The sequence below is a fragment of the Diadema setosum genome, chromosome 5, assembly GCF_964275005.1.
Source record: "Diadema setosum chromosome 5, eeDiaSeto1, whole genome shotgun sequence".
NCBI classification, from domain to species: Eukaryota; Metazoa; Echinodermata; class Echinoidea; order Diadematoida; family Diadematidae; genus Diadema; species Diadema setosum.
In genome coordinates this window covers 15,835,878-15,854,620 of record NC_092689.1, presented here as the reverse complement: position 1 = coordinate 15,854,620, position 18,743 = coordinate 15,835,878, and the positions used below count along the sequence as shown (strand labels likewise).

Below are 18,743 nucleotides of genomic sequence, written 5' to 3'. Positions count from 1 at the left end.
TTAATGTGATGAAATGGAATTTCTAATGAAGCAAAATTAACCTGTGTGATAAAACATTTTTGAGGCTCAAAAGGGAACTATCTTTACTGTCTTTTATCATAATTATTATCATAATCATATTGTGGGACACTTTTCATCTTACAGACATAACTCTTTTTGCAATGTTAAAGATGATGAGTAAACTACACTTTTAATGTGTTGTTATCACACACAATACTGACGCTTGTTTATCACTCAACCTAGTTATTCTATTAACAGTCTTTGTGTTCCTCGTGTCTTATGCAGTCATGATTATTTCATTCCATTAATGATCTTATTGACTCAGTCATAACAGTCATTCTGTTTAAGAATGATTCGTTTTCAACATCAACATCATCCGATTTTCAATGTTTAATAAAATGCCACGGGTGCTTGATCATTTTTGACGTAAAATTGGGACGAGCCGTAAATATTCCCTAACATTAGTTTGTACAGACACATCGGTGAGAAGGTCTCGATGCTAACCCCCATGTCCTCCTGCCTCCTGTCTGCTTTCCCTCACTCAGCATGACATCACCTCAAGCAGATGAGGCTCAAAGAGAAGCTATACAGAGTATACGCGCACGCGTACAGAAATAGGGTGTTGCTGCCACCACATAAATAGTCGCCCCGGCACGGGACGATAATTTGTGCAGGGAGCTGACGGCACAAATCGTCGCCCCTGCACAATGGGTTGTCGCCTGGCGAACAAATTGTGCTGCTCGTGCAGTTCCCAATTTTTGACCTCAATGGCGACAATTATGTGCAAGTCAAATGAAACGTAGCTGCACAATAATTTATTGTTGTCGGTCGTTGTCTTCAAGCTGCAGAAGATAATGGTAAGATGCACTACGAATTGTGTGGTTGGGGTGCAAGCACTAACAAACACCCACACAAATCCTTGTTATGGATATACCACCTCCAGCATACATCCTTACACATACAATAACATACACGCACCCTCACACACACACACACACACACACACACACACACAAACACACCCTCGCATTCATATTCACACCTATCCCTCAAACCCACATCCCATCCATCCACTTCTCTCCTCAGCATTCGCAACCCACACATACATACATACATACATACACACTCACACACACAAACGAACACTCAATTATCATGTGAGAGCGCACATACACACTTCCTCGAAACCTTAAGGTGACTTTTTACATGATTTGTTTGCATGGATGTACATGTAAGTTATGTGTTGGGATTCCAATGCCTATGTCAAGAATGATATTACCCCCAAATGTGCTCTGCCTGGCGACAAATTGTGCAGAGGCGACATATTGTGCCGCAACATGCACTATGTGCAGGCATCGATGTATCGATTGTCCAATTTTCCTCAAACTTCCACTGATGTGCTCTACTAATGTTGCTGCTTTCACTCAATCCATATTTCTCTTTGGGTTTTGGTTTCTGTACCAAACAGCGATACACAAGTGAAGAATGCAATATACAAGTGTTTTTCACGTAGCTATATGTTCACATGCAAATTACTGATACGACATTGATTGTAGAGTGCAGCTTTAGCATCTGAATATAGCATACTTGAATTCATTATGATGTTTGCACATACAGTAAGCTTAAGTTACGAAAAATCCCTTGGGACATTAGAAATTGGACCTCCTTTAAATAACAAAACATAACCAAACTGAAAATTCGTTCTGGAATTGAAAGTTGTTAATGATATTCAACATTGGCATGGGGCAAGTTGTTATAGTGTAAAAGCTTGATCCGGTATATTTCAATATAGAGAAACTTAAACAAGACGTGCTCAATTGAACATCAGACTGTGCTATTTACCACCAAAAGACCCCTAAGACACATTTTACTTTCATCCACATATCTATCATTAACTGGAGGTGAATGGTTCGATGAAATAAAAGAATATCGAGTATTTTTTTTTAATGAAATCTTACTCAGAGAGGTGAAAAGGCGTTGTCCCCCCCCCCCCTCCTCTTCTTAGGATGTTCAGCACATGATAAAATTTCGCACTTGTCATCAGAGATGTCCTAAGCGGCAGTATCTTAATTGACGTGTGTATTAATTTGACAATTTTTGGCTTCACGCTGAGGCTCTTATTCTACCCATTAGACATGTTAGAGCAAAGACTTGCTCGTCAAAACACATTGATGATGTCGTGAATGTATCTCTCTAATAAAATCTCGGAATAAAGTCTGGACAATGCTCTTTTCCTTAAAATCAGAGTGATTTTGCTAATCCAACTTTACATTTGAAGCTGTATCCACGCCTCATTATGTGCACGCCGGGTTCAGCCAGGTCACCTCTGTATAACGAGTCTACTTCCTTCCTGCGCTCGCGCGCCACTCATCAAAATTAATGGCCCCCGCCGTTCTCATACTGGCTGAATGCTGAGCGAGTCCTCTACTAGTAATATAGTAAATAGAATTATCTTTATAAGTCTAGACACAATCACTCTGGTTTCACATCAGTAAATGAATACGCATTCCATCATCTAAACGCTTGGTGACCATAATTGAGACAAACATGCTCCAAAGAACTGAGAGACATACAATCTACCTACTGACTTGCTGTGCAAGTGTATGCAGGGGTGGGTGAACATGTACAAAACATAAGCCCTATGAAAGGAACCGAGACAGAAAGAATAGATGAATAATACAGTATTATCATGAATAAGGTTAGCGAATGCACATGCAGGAGAACGTCAGTAATGGATTATTACTAATCCCATGGACATTAACACTCACTTCACTTCCGACATAAATACAAACTGAGAATGCCGTATGCATGTTCGTGGATTTATTGGAGAGTACAAGTTTACCAAAGAAAGTGCTTACCACATTACATTATAGTTACCCATGATGACATGATAGGGTTGTACACTTTATAGACGAGAAAATAATAACATGATCATACCAATGCTTGTTATACATCATTATACTAGTACTTTCCGTTTTCAGGATTCGGTAATTTTACATCGACAAACAGAAATATTATCCAAGTAGTAAATGCTTTCAAACACGCCAATGTTATGTCTTACTCTGGAAGGACCCGGGTTTTCTCTCCGCAAATTTGTATTCATCTCATGACAAGCATCTGCATCGTGGAATATAACAACATAATGGCAGTGCTCTCTGCGTACGGGCCACCAACAGACAAGCACCCCGGATCCCGCCTTGCCTCTTGGGCCCTTGTCGGAGGACTCCCTACATGGTAATCCGAGAAGTATCCACGAGTACAACTACAATGGACTTCTCTGATTGACAGGCGAGGCCACTCAACTCGGAACCCACAAGCGCGTACAGACCCATATACAAAAGCCCCCTGCATCAGAAAAGTGCTCGGCACTAGTCACAGGCGGGCGCGTCCGTGACGCGACCGGCTTTCCCCACGGTGCCTCTTGATGCAGAAATGGCCATAATAACAATTGTTCATAAAACAAACATTCCGAAAATACAACCTTCCCTACGAGTTTGACATAACAAGTGGAAAACATTTCATGTACTGTGTAAACTACATCTGCGCAGAGGCCCAGAAATGAACAATTTCCGCCTCTACCAATCCCCACCAGGAAGGACGCGCAGCACCACACCCGAACACGAAGCGACGCCACCCAAACTGATGTCACCCCATGGGCCCACCGTACCGTGAGGAACACATCCCCAGCGCCGCCGCGCGCCCACGGCGCGAAGCCGCGCGCATCCCCGGCGGAAATGAGAACCCAGGATTGGGTGATAAACTGCCAAAAAAAAAAAAAACCTTTTGAGGAAAAAATGGCAGAAAAGCCCCAACCTGCCAAGCTGGAACTTCGACAACAAGATAGTCCTGTCTGGGATCCCCTATAGACGATCATGCATTGCGAATCCATCATCACTCGGACCTATAATCCGCTTTTAGCGCGATATCCGTACTCGCCTGTTTAAGGACAACGATCTCGAACTATAAGACACACAAAAAATTAAAATCATGTAAGGGGGGTGTTTTAGCGTGAGTGTAGAATAAAGTCACTTGTCAGGATGGCTTATTCTCACCCCGAATACATAATTTCATCCAAATGGATATATCACACAGAAACATTAAGCAAACTAAATATGTGGGCGTCAAAGCAGTGACAAAGACAATGTAGTACACATTGGATTACATTAAATCACCTTGTTGGTGTTGAGATTTATTCAAAGTCAGGCATCAGAGCAACCAGTTTGATCACTTTTAACCATGAAAAATAAAAAGAGTTATTATACATATACAAATGGCAGAGATAAGAATGTACTCACATATAAGTCTACTCATCTCACCTCCCTGGTCTACTCTGATATTCAATGAAGGGGATTGGGTCTCTACCATTCATTATTCGCGCAAAATGCTCACAAATACAGTCCTCGCGGTCGACTTAACATGCTAACTGATGGCGAATCTCGTTGGAGCGCTCAGTTTATGAAGTGAAGAGAAGCCGCGAATGATGACATGAAGACATCTCTGCGTTGAGTTGACTCACACATACAGTTGGGGGGGGGGGGGTCCATGTCCAAATGAAAGTTACTTCGGGATTGCTGCACATTCCGAAAGCTGCATGTCTGGTCCTCAAGACACTAAGTAGTCATTTGACTCTTCCTTAGGTCGACCAACATATAACAGACCGTTTCGAATGTCCAGCAAAGCGTCGATAAAATATCATTCGAAACATCTATACAGTTGGGGGGGGGGGTCCTTGTCCAAATGAAAGTTACTTCGGGATTGCTGCACATTCTAAAAGCTGCATGTCTGGTCCTCAAAACACTAAGTGGTCATTTGACTCCTCCTTAGATCGACCAACATAATTATAACAGACCGTTTCGAATGTACAGCAAAGCGTCCGTAAAATATCATTCGAAACATCTTATCAACTTTGAACTGATGTACAGTAGACATGACTTGGTTATGTCAGGACGGAATTCGGTGTATAGATGCAAAAGGTTGAGTTTCTCCACTAAAGCATTTAAGTATAACAGCTCGGTTTCGGAGAGACTGGAACACGTCCTTCCACTTCACAGGGCTTGAGGAGGAGAGCAGGGAGGTGGGAATCCACCTCCCTGGGGAGGGAGACTGACCCGAAGTCTTTCTTTCAATATATAGGCCCTACTATATATATTTTCCTGTTCCTACTATCCCATAATACTTATCTCTGGTATCGTACCCAAGCTTTCCTGACTAACCCTTCTCAAAGAAACTTTATACAAAAACTTTATACAAAAACTGACCATGAATGGTAAGGGAGAGAGAGAGAGAGAGAGAGAGAGAGACAAAGAGGCAGAGAGAGAGATAGGGGGAGAGAGGGGGAGATTGAGAAAGAGACTTAATACAAAGCATTTTACATGTATGCTATACTCTGGTTCTTTGTACGGCATCACAGGGTGGCAAACTTCAAAGTAACGTAGAACAATACCAGCCACTTTTATGTGGTTTTCTATCTCTAAGTCACTGTCCAGTCATTGTCACTGTTCAGTCATTGCCACTAGATCCACTATTCAAGTAGGGCGGCAGTACCTCTTTTATTTCATAAACTCATTCAACCTTTAGGTTGTGTGGTGGCACTATCACTGTGTACCAAGCAGCTATTGTATCTTGGTAATGAATAGATTTCAGCTTTCTGGTTCTACAAACACTATGTACACTAAAATAGGCAAGTTGCTCCATAAACTTATATTACATGTCTTGGCATGAAAGCTACTATATTCCAGCCTTCCGCCATTACAATCTCTACAGTAAAGTGGGCTTGTTACTCCACCACTTTACAATCATATCAAATCAGTAATTGATTTTGGCTGTACAGCACAACTTTCCTCCATGTCTATTACCTACCACATCGATAGGTCAATAGGTATTTAATTATACTAATTCCAAATTTACTTGTGTACCGACGACTATCGCAAACATAAACAATGCATTGTTATTGGGAAGAAGTGTAGGGGGTGCAACGGGGTGGGTAATTTAAAGGGGATGGCTAGTATTACTGATCAGTGGGAATCAGTGGGAATGCTGGGGGATGATTGTTCCAATTCTTGTGGAATTCATTTAAGAGTACATTATATATCTATTATTTTGTGAAAATTGTTTGCTTCAGAACGGTCTTCTATTCAAGTAATGACTGAGCAGTTTAATGCCCCGTCACTGTACAAGCATGCTAACCTGGAAACATTTAACTGCACATTACTTGAATATGAGACCATTCTGAAGCAAATAATTTTCACACAACAATAGATGGAATGTACTCTTAAATGAATCCCACAAGGATTGGAACAATCATCCCCCAGCATTCCCACTGATTCCCACTGATCAGTTACTAGCCATCCCCTTTAAGCGAGAGCCCAGAATTGATGCTATCTCCGTGAAATCCACGTACAGAATGATCGTTTCTCGCGTTAACTGCTAAGCTTTCCCACGCTAAATGCTAAGCTTTCCCACGCTAAATGCTAAGCTTTCCCACGCGCACTGTTTTAAGCGTACTAAGGCGGTTCCGCCATCGGGAACCATTAAAGGAGATCTCTTGTTTATGTTTTCGGCAGCACCCTTTGCGTATAGGCAAAGAACCAGAAAAGTGAAATTTGCATTTAAAGAAGTTACAACATTCATATAGAAACGAATCTTTGAACTAGTAACATATAAGAGTTCCATGTACAATACTGAATACATGCAGAGGGATAGTGAATACACCAATATGAGCGCGAATCCCTTTTGGCAAATTTAAACTCTTGAACTTTAGTCAGGTGTCTTTCCTTGAATGCATATAGCGAACATGAAAGACGTTTTTGCACATTTGGTTGCTCTTTGGCGAATTCGAATGTCCATTGTGCAATTTCGGCTGCCCTGTGGTGTTTATGAATGACTTTTTTTTTGGGGGGGGGGGGGTTGGGGGTTTGTTTGGTTGGTTGGTTGGTTTTTGGTCTATCGGTCCCCTGTCAAAATGTCGAGCACTGTGAGCATCCCGTTAGAATGCATCGAATGTTTCTTATATATTTCGTGAACTCTTATCAGTTAAATACTTTGGATTCATCTTTATTTTCATGCCTGTTGAAGTTATATGTTGTAATATATATATATATATATATATATATATATATATATATGGGGTAATCTGTTAAAATTATGTGAAATGCTCCAACTGTACATGCAGTGAGTAGATAGATTGTGATATGTACATTTTGGCTTTTTCTTTTTTTTTTGTGATCTAGCTTTGGAATCTCCGCCTTGAGTATAGAACACTCTGTTCCATCGATACATTAACTTTTTGCATAGCATTGCAAAGTATGGATTATTTTTTATTCATTGTTTCATGTGTATCATGATTTATGTATTTAAAACAACGTATGGTCTACATTATACTTGCAAATTGTTAGCAATATACATAGTATATGATTTAATGATGTATAAACTTACTGTATTTGCATTATATCTTTCTGTCTGATTAGTCGCAATTGAATTGAATTGAATTGATATGTTCTATCATGTTTGCTTGAGATATACTGCTTGAGTTGATATTGACACTATTCGCTTCGTTTCGTTTCGTTCAAGAGATATAGATGAATCCACAGTATTTAACTCCTCTGCATAACACGAAATATGCAAACAAACATGCAATGCGTTTTTACGGGATGCCGAATGAAAACAAAATGCTTGATATTTTGACTGAATGGATATCAATGGGCCAAAAATAGACTATCAATGCGGTACACCCTGGCCTTTCATTAATATTTGATATAGGACATTCTGCTATAGAACGTAGTTGGTTGAGTGGGTGTGACTGGTATTGTCGATGATACCCCCATACCCATTCTCTTTCCAAGGACACATCTATACCAATGCACTTGTAGTAGAGCACTGGGAACCTATTCCCTGCAGAATTTCAACTGAGCGTTCGCCGAACAGGAGGGCAAGCTGAAGTGGTCGTTACACGAACGTTAAACCGGCTGCTGTTCACGTCAGTGGTGTTATACTCTTCACGCTAAGTGTTTTTTCTACCATCCACGCTCTCGGTGGAAGCAAGCCTTGACTTAGGTGGCAGGCCTATACATCAAAATCACACACTTGAGGTATTATATTCAAAAGTCTTATATCACAGTCGTTTTCTTTGATTTCATCTTACCGCATGAGGGTAATGAAGCTTACAGACTTATTTCATTCAAAAGTACAAGCATCATTTCAGATTTATTATGTACTTGAGTGTAGGCTGCTGTATACATATCCACTCTATAATGTACACCAGTTTTAGATTCTAACAGGAGTTATCTTCAAGTTCATTCTCCAAGATATTCCTATAAGATTCTCATAAAAAGAAACCACAAGGAATCAGTGTAGAATAATGTACACAATAAAACAATCATGGGCACAGCAACATAGAGTATGGGACTCAGGATGAGACGCCACGTTTTGAAAGCATGTGTGTGTGTGTGTGTGTGTGTGTGTGTGTGTCGCGGGGGGAGGGGGAGGGGGAGGGCAGTTTATATTTTTGGAACCACTTCCTGGTTTCATCAGCTAACAAGCAAAAAAAAAAAAAAAAGAAGCCAGTCAGCGTAACTTTCTACTGCCACTTCCGGGTTTCTCTAGCTTACAAGCAAAAAACAGAACAAAACAAAACAAAAAGGCCTTTACCCGCACTTCTAAACCCAAAGCCCTCAAGCCCCTCTTGTACAACACACACACACAAAACGAAGCTCAACCACGTTTTTTTTTTTTCTGTTACCACTTCCGGGGTAAAAAAACAAACAAACAAATAAACAAACAAACAGAAACAAAGTGGGGGGGGGGGGGGGAGGCAAGTAGTTAGACCCTATACATGTATATTCCTATGTACAATCCGAAAAAAGTGGGGGCCGAGCCTTCCCCCCTCCCCCAGTTCCGCCGGCCCTACAAAACGGGGAAAAATAAGTGAAAAAAATAAAAATAAAAGGTAAAATGAAAAATGAAAAATTATATTTTCAGTTGCAACTGTAGACGGACAAGATGGCATCAAAAGTCGAAGCTCTGGGCACAGTGTACGAGAAGGACGTTGCCAAAGTTCTTGGCAAGTATCAAGTTCTTCGCGACTTGGACCTCTTCGTGCTGGACAACTCGATGCGGGAAAGCACCGTAGCGCAGCTGCGGGGCCACACCCTGGAGAACAAGTGGAAAATCTATGAAGAGGTGAAGAAGTGCGGCTTTAAACACACCATCGTGGCCTCCTTCTCCCACATGACCCGCGTGGATGATGACTTCGTTAAGCAGATAAAGGAGCGAGGGGAAAATTCCGAAGATCTCTGGGCCTTCTCCGAGATAACTGCAGGTATTCACTTTTTAACAGCCACGCAAGAATTGTGGTTTTCTTTCTTTTCTTAGATAACTAAATACATATAATTATTACAATGGTTGCTTTAAATATCTTAGTTCTATTGTGTTATTCATAGCACCAGTGAAGTTCAGTGTATTCAGTGTATTCTGAATTATTGAGTTACAATGAGAAAAAAAAATACACACATACATAGCCCATACATAAGTAATCATATTAACATATTATGTTATGGATATTTTCCGTATACCTCTCACTATTACGTCACTTATAGGAGAAACCCATACTTGCAACTGATTAACAAATCATATTGTTGCGAATCAATTGCGATAGAAACAACTCAACGGAAGAATTTCATCAACTTGAAAAAAAAAACAAAAAACTATACTTAAAAAGCTATGTTTTCTTCGGTTTCCCACCATGATAATTCATAGTATCATTTTGGCAAATCAAAGAACTGTTCTGTATCCTTGCATTATAAAAACACCGAAAGTCCTGAGATATTTTTTTTAAGTTACTGATAGATTCTGAAAGAGCAGACTCGATCAAAAAGATTTTTGAAAAATGTACTTCAATATAGAAATGGACTTTCCTGACCCATCTGAATAATGGAAAGAAATTACGTTCTCTGGAAATGTGTATACCGATAAAGAAGGCTTTAAAGTTTTATGTGATCATGCACGGGCTGTCCTTCCCCAGGGACGCTTATGTGGGTGTCAGTTTTGCAGGGAAACTGGTATTTTCTTTCGATTAGAGTGTAAAATATTTTAAGTCTAGAAGGAGGATACCAGAGGAATGTATTCTGCCCTACTTTGGCAAAAGGAAGCAAGTGACAAAAGTGACATTTCTTGTAAAAGAGCAAAATGTGTCTGTCATTTACACTGACGTCAATGCACTATCATGATGCTTATCCAACATATCTCTTAGTAGGATGAGTGTCTCTGCATGACATTTGGCCTGGAAGAAGAGCTCATTATGTAAATTATAAAAAACATCAACTCAAATTCGGATGGTATGTCACTTGCTTTCTTTTGCCAAAGTAGGGCAGTATTTCCAAAACACGGATATGAGTGAATTGCAAGATAAATATACAGTGACATTTTGTTTCATTCAATAGAATGGAAGCTAACCTTAACATCGATGTTATTTCTTACCAAATTGAAATAGTAGATGAGAAGATGGGAAAATGATGGAGATATACTAATGATGTCAACGACAATCAAAACATCGCGTTGTTACTCGTAACTACCATCGACATAGTATATTGGAAACCATACTTTTTTTGACATAAAAGTTGGGGAGGGTTTGGGAGGCGTACATCCCCAACTCTCCCATAGAAGGGATGTCTTGGAAATTTTCTAGAACAATTTTCGGTGGAATATCTAGGGAGTTGCCAACCAAAAAAAGTAGGTCTTTATATTACATCTATAAACTCTTTTTCTTTTTTTTCCTTTTGTATTTATGATGCTTCAATTAATCTTCCCATTGATGTTATTTTTCCAGAGGGGCCCACATTCTACAAGCTCTGTCTTTTTAGTGGGTCTCTCCATTTTTCACACTTTAAGCAAAGTTTTGGTCATGTACTTCATTTCGATCACTTCTGTTTCTTTTTTTACAACAATGTATAATTACAATAAGGTCCTCAATTGTTGTACATTCTTTTCAATACATAATGTTCTGTTTACCTTATTCTCTGTTGTCAAAAGAAGTGTAACTTATGTTTTGTCGGAAAATGAAATAAACTTTGAATCAAATCGAATCGAATCGAATAAAAGGGAACTGGCAAGGGGGGGGGGGGGGTGGAGAGACTGGAAGGGCACATCGCTCCCAAATGAGGGAATATTTTGCATGTTTAGTGGAATGGACATGACAGATGTGATGTACCGTATGTCCCCCCCCCCAAAAAAAAAAAAAAATAAATAAATAAATAAATAAAATAAAATAAAAAAAAATACAACGGTGCCCTCCGCAACGGTAGCTTTAAAAATAGTAAATAAATCCAAATTCAATTTCAGGGTATGAAACTATAACAATTGCCCACATCTTACAGAAAACCCCATTCGATTTGCTTCAGTGGTCAAAGAGAAATGACGAATTTTGTAGAGCATGTCAGAAGTCTCTTCCCTCCAAGTTCTGTCTATTGTGCTCACACGTTAATTTGGATTTCCAAGAGCATCCAAGTGCAAAACTTGGAAGAATCAGTCTCATGACATGCTTTACAACAATCCACATTTCTTTGTGATCGCTTAACCAATTGAATGGGTTTTCTTTTGCAAAAAGATGTTATATTTTAAGACTCTGGAGTAGTGTTTAGACGGTTTAGTCATATTGGGAGTTATCAGTGCGAAAAGTGGATTGTAATTTTTTTTTTTTTTTTTTTTTTTTTTGGGGGGGGGGGACATATATACTGTACACTCTTGATGAAATTTGTCAATCTCAAAAGTGCTAAGTGGAAAGTTACTGAACAGGTGCGTGTGGAAGGGGGAGGGGGTTACGGTGTGCCCTTCTCACGCGAGGGAGATTTTGCATTTTCAGAATTGCACACTTTGGGTGAAATATTCATAAGAAATAGTAAGAACAAAAAACTAATACGTTCTAATGATGTTTATTTAAAGCTAAAAAAAAAAATCTTAATTCTTTTTCTTTGGTCTTTGAACATTAAATAGGCGCAAAAGACAAGGTACCGGACACTACAAACATTCCTCTTGGTATCCGCAAACTGCAACCAACGGGTCTGTACAACGTGATCTTTGAGGTGGACCTGGGCGACTCTGTATATGATTTCAACAAGTTCTCCATAGACAATATGTGCGCACTGCTCAGCAAGTGGAACAACTGGTGCTACGAGAACCTCAGTTCGAAGGCCAAGGTGATGTTCAATTTCAGAGATATAGGCGACGTGATGCCTAAACACTCTGTCAGACTCTTTAAGGTGGTATCCTTCTTTGCCAAACTGCCGCAAAATCGACGTCCTTTTGGGATCGTGTTTGAGGAGCCCATGGGTAAAGCCCTGCCGGAGGAGTGCGGCATGTGGGCGCGGTACATCCGCAAAATCATGGACGACAACAGGTGGAAGGGACATCTGCTGGTTCACGTCCATGAAAAGTATGGCAACTGTGATACATCTGTGCTACAGGTGAGTTGAAATTCAACAAATCGTTTCAGATGAAAGTGTGATAGACTTCTTCTCGGAGAAATGCTTGAGAGGAACAAATTAATCTTAACACTAAATAATAAATGTTGCAAGCAAGGTTCATCAGCTAGACTCATCTAAGCCAAGTTATTAACTGGTTGGCTGCCTATCTATTATAGTCAAGCAAAAAGACGATTTCCATGTAACGGTTACTTAACCATTTCTTTCATTATTTCCTGGTTTTGAGTAGATATCCGACTTGACTGAACTGAACTTGGGTATACGCTTCTGGTGAATACATGCATGGATAAGATCTGCTTATTGGGGCCGGATCGCGAGATACCGCAGTCCAGTCATGATTGTCGTACACAAACTGATCCGTCGAATGGGTCTATTACATAGACCCATCCGAGACCCATCTATCCATAATGAATTTCATTAGCTTCTAAATTGTAGCGTAATGTCCTTCATAATCATCTTTTTTTTTTTAGCCAAGTCAACCAGCATAACCGGAAACAAGCATAAAGCTCACCCCACCCACGCCACCAGCGTAGAATCCTTGAAAGGGCCCGTTGTCGTTCAAAGGACTGTAGCGCAAGAAAATTACAAAAACAATTTTTTGTGAAGAGATTTTTTTTTTGTAAATAGCAATATCGATGCGGAGGCCTCATGAAAATTTACTGGAATCAACGCCTTATATTGTAGTATAGCTCTGCATTCAACACCAGTCTACTGTAACGCAATAAATCATACTAAACACGTCTTGTACAATCAACTGCTCTGCCGCTGTCGAGATGTCTTCTTCCACATCTTGAAATCTTAAGCTCGTAAAGACCGAACAAAGATGGAAAAGATGAAATCAGTATCAGAGTATTGTGCTGCGAATTTGTTTCCTTGTGCATCCATTGTTATGATAACATAATATACAGTTTCCCACTTCTGTCAGTCATGAGATGAAGATTAAAAAGGGAATTTTCTCCAATTCCAAATTAAAGGCTCTGATGGATGGTGCGAACGGCGTCTGGGCCAGCGTTTGTACTGAGGGTGCTGCAATTGGTCATGCTTCCTCCTGTGTCACTTTGATGAATCTCATTCGCCTCGGCAACAAGAAGGTCCTCAAGAAGTATAACTGCACCTACCTTCGCCAGGCCGCCATCAACGTCACCAAAATCACAACAGGGAAAGACCCACACATCAAGCAGCCGATTTTTGGAGCGCGCGCCATCGATTTCGTCTTTACCCTCCAGCCTGAAGATTTTGACTTGGCCAGATTCTTTGGTGAGAAGGCGCCCGTGAGGATCACCACCATGGCCAGCAAGGAGATGATCCGTCACCGATTAATTAATCTCTTTGGAGATAATCCCCAGTTCACCTTGGAATTGGCCAACAAGATGAAAAAGCTGATTCTTGAAGATATGAGGACTGGCAGGTGAGAGAACCCACTGCGAAGTTTATAGTTATGAAGAAAATCAATTTGCTGAAGTACATTTTTACAGTCTAATTGAAGAACCAGTGTTTTCTATCATGAATTTCCTCTAGATCTTTTCTGTGCGCTCATAGAAGTACAGTTATACCCTACATAAATGATTATGATTATTTCATGAAGATGTTGTGTCATGTAAAATCGTGTTATAGTGCCGTAATTCAGTATGAATAAAGTTAGAAAGCGTACTGCCATTTGAAGCTCTTTGACATACAATGTACCTGCCAATCTTTACGTCATAATTACATCTAGGTTTATAGTAATGTGCTGTTTTATCAAATCATTTCACTTTCTGACGTTTTACTCCCTTGATTTCGTATTCCTTTAATAGTCACCGTAGGCCTACATGATATTTTACGCACTTTGTCATACTTTCAATTCTTTCATAATTATCATGGTTTAATCATATCATTTTAGATGTTTTATCCCATTACTGTATCTTTTACGCTTTTCCGTATATTTTTCGGGCCACGAAATTTCATTTGCGGGCATTCGGAAAATGTAATTTTGATGATTTTACTGCAATTTGATTACGAAAATTTGTTGATGTCGAGCCTTGATAATTACATAATTCTATGATTAGTATAATAATAATAAAAATAATATATATACATATATATTGTATATAAAACAATATTGTATATATATATATATATATCTATTCATATATCCATAGCATCCACAGTATAGTAAATACATATGCATTTTTGTTTTCACAATATGGCAGGAAGGAAGAGTACATGAGTATGGTGGGTCTGGCCTTGCTGTTCGATCGAGCTGGAGGAAGTCTGGACGAAAAGATGAGAAATGCCGTAGATCAGTTTCAAGTGAAAAGCTCACATGCCAAGAGCCTGCTGGCGAAAGTCCGCGAGATGTGGGACGAATGGGATCTGAGGGACGGGAAAAGTGACGACATGCTGCAGTTCGACTCTTTCTACAACGGTTTCATGGCACCCTACTTCTCCTGCTATCGCTGTTCCGACACCAAGAAGGCCCTTGCCGCCATCGATATGGACAAGGATGGCATGGTAGACTGGAACGAATTTGAGACGTACTTGAAATGGGCGATCTATGAGTACCCAAACATCGGTGACGTGGAAGAGTTGTTTGATATCACCTTCCGGAAAGGAATCATCCCGGCCATGCAAGATGAATCTTTGAAGGCAACTTAATTCATTGTGCCTTGAGGAACATCGTGTGATGTAAATATTATGGCGTTTTAAGCCCTGGGTGTTTCTACCACACGTTGATTAATCCTTGTTTTATCATTATGAATATCACTTTCCCACATTTTTATGGGATTGCGCGATTTATTTCCTCGATGGCCGTTCCCCAAACTTTCTGTAAACTGGATTGTTGGTGAGTCCAGATAGTCTTAATTGAACTGTTTCCCTCCATGCACTGTCTTGTTTCCCATAGGTTTTCTGCCTGCCAGATGAAAAGCTGATGTTTTCCAAAGCCAATTTCGTCTTCTTCTCTCGTAGCCCCATGTCCATATCTATAAACACCTTATACAAGCAATGCGTCTATGTAGATTCCTCATATATCACATGTTTAATTGTCTTAATAATGTTGTATTGAACAATTACATGCTTTTGTATTGTTATGTTTATGGTTTATTTGTTGAAATGTGGAATATGGAACAACAAAAAACAAACAAACAAACAAAACAAAACACATATCTGCCCAGCCTTTTTGTTCTCAACAAAAGCTATTTCCACGAGGCATATATCAGACTGAAGGAGATCACCATCCTTCCTGTCAACGTGTATGCCCGACTCATAATACCATAATCATCTCAGCTATTGCCATTGGCCTCACGCTGTGTATTTTTGCTGCCAGTGTCTCAATTCCATACAAGTCATCCATTTCGTCACGCAGGCATGAAACCTGCTACTTCAACATTAACGGGGTTCACGAAACCTTTTCCGAAGGCAACATAAATCCTGTCAGTTGTGTGTAGCTGCTGTCTTATTCCTTCTGGTAGCCAGCATATCCTATCTCCAATGTAGCAAAACTTCTCTACAGTTTCGTATTCCCTGCCATGGTCTTTAGGATTGCACATTTCGTGACATCTCTTACACAACATCAACAAATTGCTTTAACTGCTTGCAGGCTGCCAAAGAGTCCACAACATCTCCCATTGACCCACACCATGCATTTGGTGCATCTGATTGAATTTGCTCTTGCTTTGGGAAAAATTTCACAGGGGGACTATGCTTTTTTTATTCTTGTCCCACTTACTTTTTATTAAAAGAATGAATTTTGTGGAATTCTGTTTAAGGTTTATTTTCATCTTAGTACAAGGTTGTGGGTCTAGGGCAATTACCCCCTGGGCAATTACCCCGGACCCTTCCCCTGTCCCTAATCCTAATCCTAATCCTGAAACTAATCCTAACCATAACCCAAACTCCTAACACTAAACCCAACCCTAACCCTAATCTTAACTCTAACCTTACCACTAACCAGTATTTAGCCGGGGGGTAATTGCCCTCTGGGGGTAATTGCCCGGATACGCAAGGTTGTACATACATGACATCACAAACTTCTAGTCTTGTTGGAAATTCTCTCTCCCCTCTGCTCCGCCATGAACGTTTACCCATTGGCGATCGCTGAACGCCAGTTACTTTATCCTAGTCATTGTGGACAGGAAAAGAAGACGTTATTGACCGCATGCTCTGTTGCCATTTACATGTGCTTTTTGTGAAAAGATAATGTTGGACATTACCTCACAGAAAGGAATCATCACCGGTAAGATTAATTATTTTCTGAAGACAGCATTGACTTCATTTGGTTTATATTTTCTTCCTGCATTATCATTGTACGTTCACCTAAATGTACATGCATTGTTGGTTGCTTGCAAAGTAATTTTGTCTCCATTGGCTTCAATTTTGTGTTGTAATATTGTAATACTGCAAAATATGTACCAAAAGTGTATGCGCGATACAGTGAGTAACTTGTCATTTTTGTTGCTGTTAGTTTCCCTGTTTTACGTGTCACATAATATTGCATAATTATACATTGTTGAGCATTTCCTTCTATGCCTGTAGTATAGTGAGCCTATAGGCCTTCAGTTGATATCATAATGTTGGTTTAATGGCTTGTAGAGAATTTTGTATACAGCCTATACGTGAATTCTTACCGTTCCTATATACACTGAAAAGGGCAAGAGAGCTTATTTTCCTTGTTGGCAGTAATCCTTATTGTTGCATATTCATTGTAAAACAGGGCAAGAACTTATAACGTTATCGAACTTAATAATCAGCTGATAATGGAGGAAAAGCTTGACTACCCGACTGCCCATGTCTTGGACGGTCAGTGTAGGCCTATATAGCTTTTCGGTCCATAGGTCTCATTTGAAGCTTTATACTGCCATAAGGAGAAGTTGGTTGCATCCAAGTTCATGTTATCCTGGAATATCTTCAGTAGGGAAATGTAATCTTCCTGTGTAAGATCAAGAGATCTTTAAGGTTTCACAAGATAACATTACTGTATTATATTCGCTTTCATACATACCACCATGACCGCCGGACTGCGTATATTCATTCATCCATAAACGATTAAATTAATTACTGTTGTTGTGTTCTTCAATATTGATTGCATGTGTCGTTGGCTTAAGGTGTGTATGCAGAGAAACGTCTTCTTACTATGAATTTTTATCTATTTGATTCTCTTCTGTTTTGTGCTGTATTTTACGTTACTTTGTTCCTCTATATTCTGTTCGTGTGATACATATTATAAAGCACTCTGGTCTGTTTCGTGCATGATTTTGCGGACATGTATAGGGAGTTACATTTAACACTCATAACGATTATGTTCATTATTTCAATTGCACGAAATATTTCTCGCGTGTCTAAGCTCTGTATAGTGTCAGAATTGTTTTCTTTCAGGGTATGATGGTTATTAGAATTACCACGAACTGCTTGTTATGATTACCAACAGTTATACAAAAGTAAGATCATGACATGATTGTCATGAGTAGCTGGTGCTATAATAGCACAATTAAATGATATCGTGAGTTATAATTGCTGTATGCTATAGAATCAGATTTGAATGGTGTATAACTTAACAATAAATATTTCATTTGGTCATTCGTGGAATGTGTCTTTCCTTTTGTTTGTATAAATTCTTGGGTTTTGCGGGTTCATGATTATACTCTCACGAATAAACGAATATACGTTTACAATTAATATACAACCTGGAGTCCACGCGTTATTTTGTCACGTATACTAAGATATTGAAACAGGTGACATGGGTGAGAAGGTTGCGATGAGACATGATGGCGCATATATTCGACTTTCTGAAGCTTCGTCAAGCGAAGGATACTATAATCAACAAAACTATTTTTTCAAGGTCTTCTGTTGTATGTCTGTAGGCACGGCCTGATTGAAATGTATTCTTCTAACGCATTAGCAACAATCAAAGTTTTGAGAAAACCGTCTATGTGAAAAGCAGGTGAAGTGTGTATATAGGGAGCTTCTTGCCATTATTGTGAAATATCATCTGGCAATAACGTAAACGATCATAGGCATTTAAACACAATGAATCAATGAACAGTTACGTCAGAGAACAAGCCTCATGCTTTCTTGCTTTTGAATGTTGAACATGAATTAGGATATCAAATTTTCAATCGGCATATTCACTGCATTTTGTTATTTTTAATAAAAGAGGTAAACAAATTTTAATAAAAGAGGTAAACTAGATGCATAGTTCATAGTATCATAATATGTTCATATACGATAGGGACTGAAAACTGAAAAAAAAATTAATTCTGCCCTTTTAAATTTTGGCTGCCAATGGCGATTTGA

General features: G+C 39.4%; 1 protein-coding gene across 1 annotated transcript; it reads left to right on the top strand.

Annotated features, from left to right (window-relative positions):
* Positions 1-8,997: 8,997 nt before the first annotated feature.
* LOC140229140 (uncharacterized) lies at positions 8,998-15,107 on the top strand. The gene is made up of 4 exons (XM_072309406.1): positions 8,998-9,316; positions 11,986-12,455; positions 13,448-13,881; positions 14,663-15,107. The coding sequence occupies exons 1-4, from the start codon at positions 8,998-9,000 to the stop codon at positions 15,105-15,107; spliced, it is 1,668 nt and encodes a 555-aa protein (XP_072165507.1).
* Positions 15,108-18,743: the final 3,636 nt, after the last annotated feature.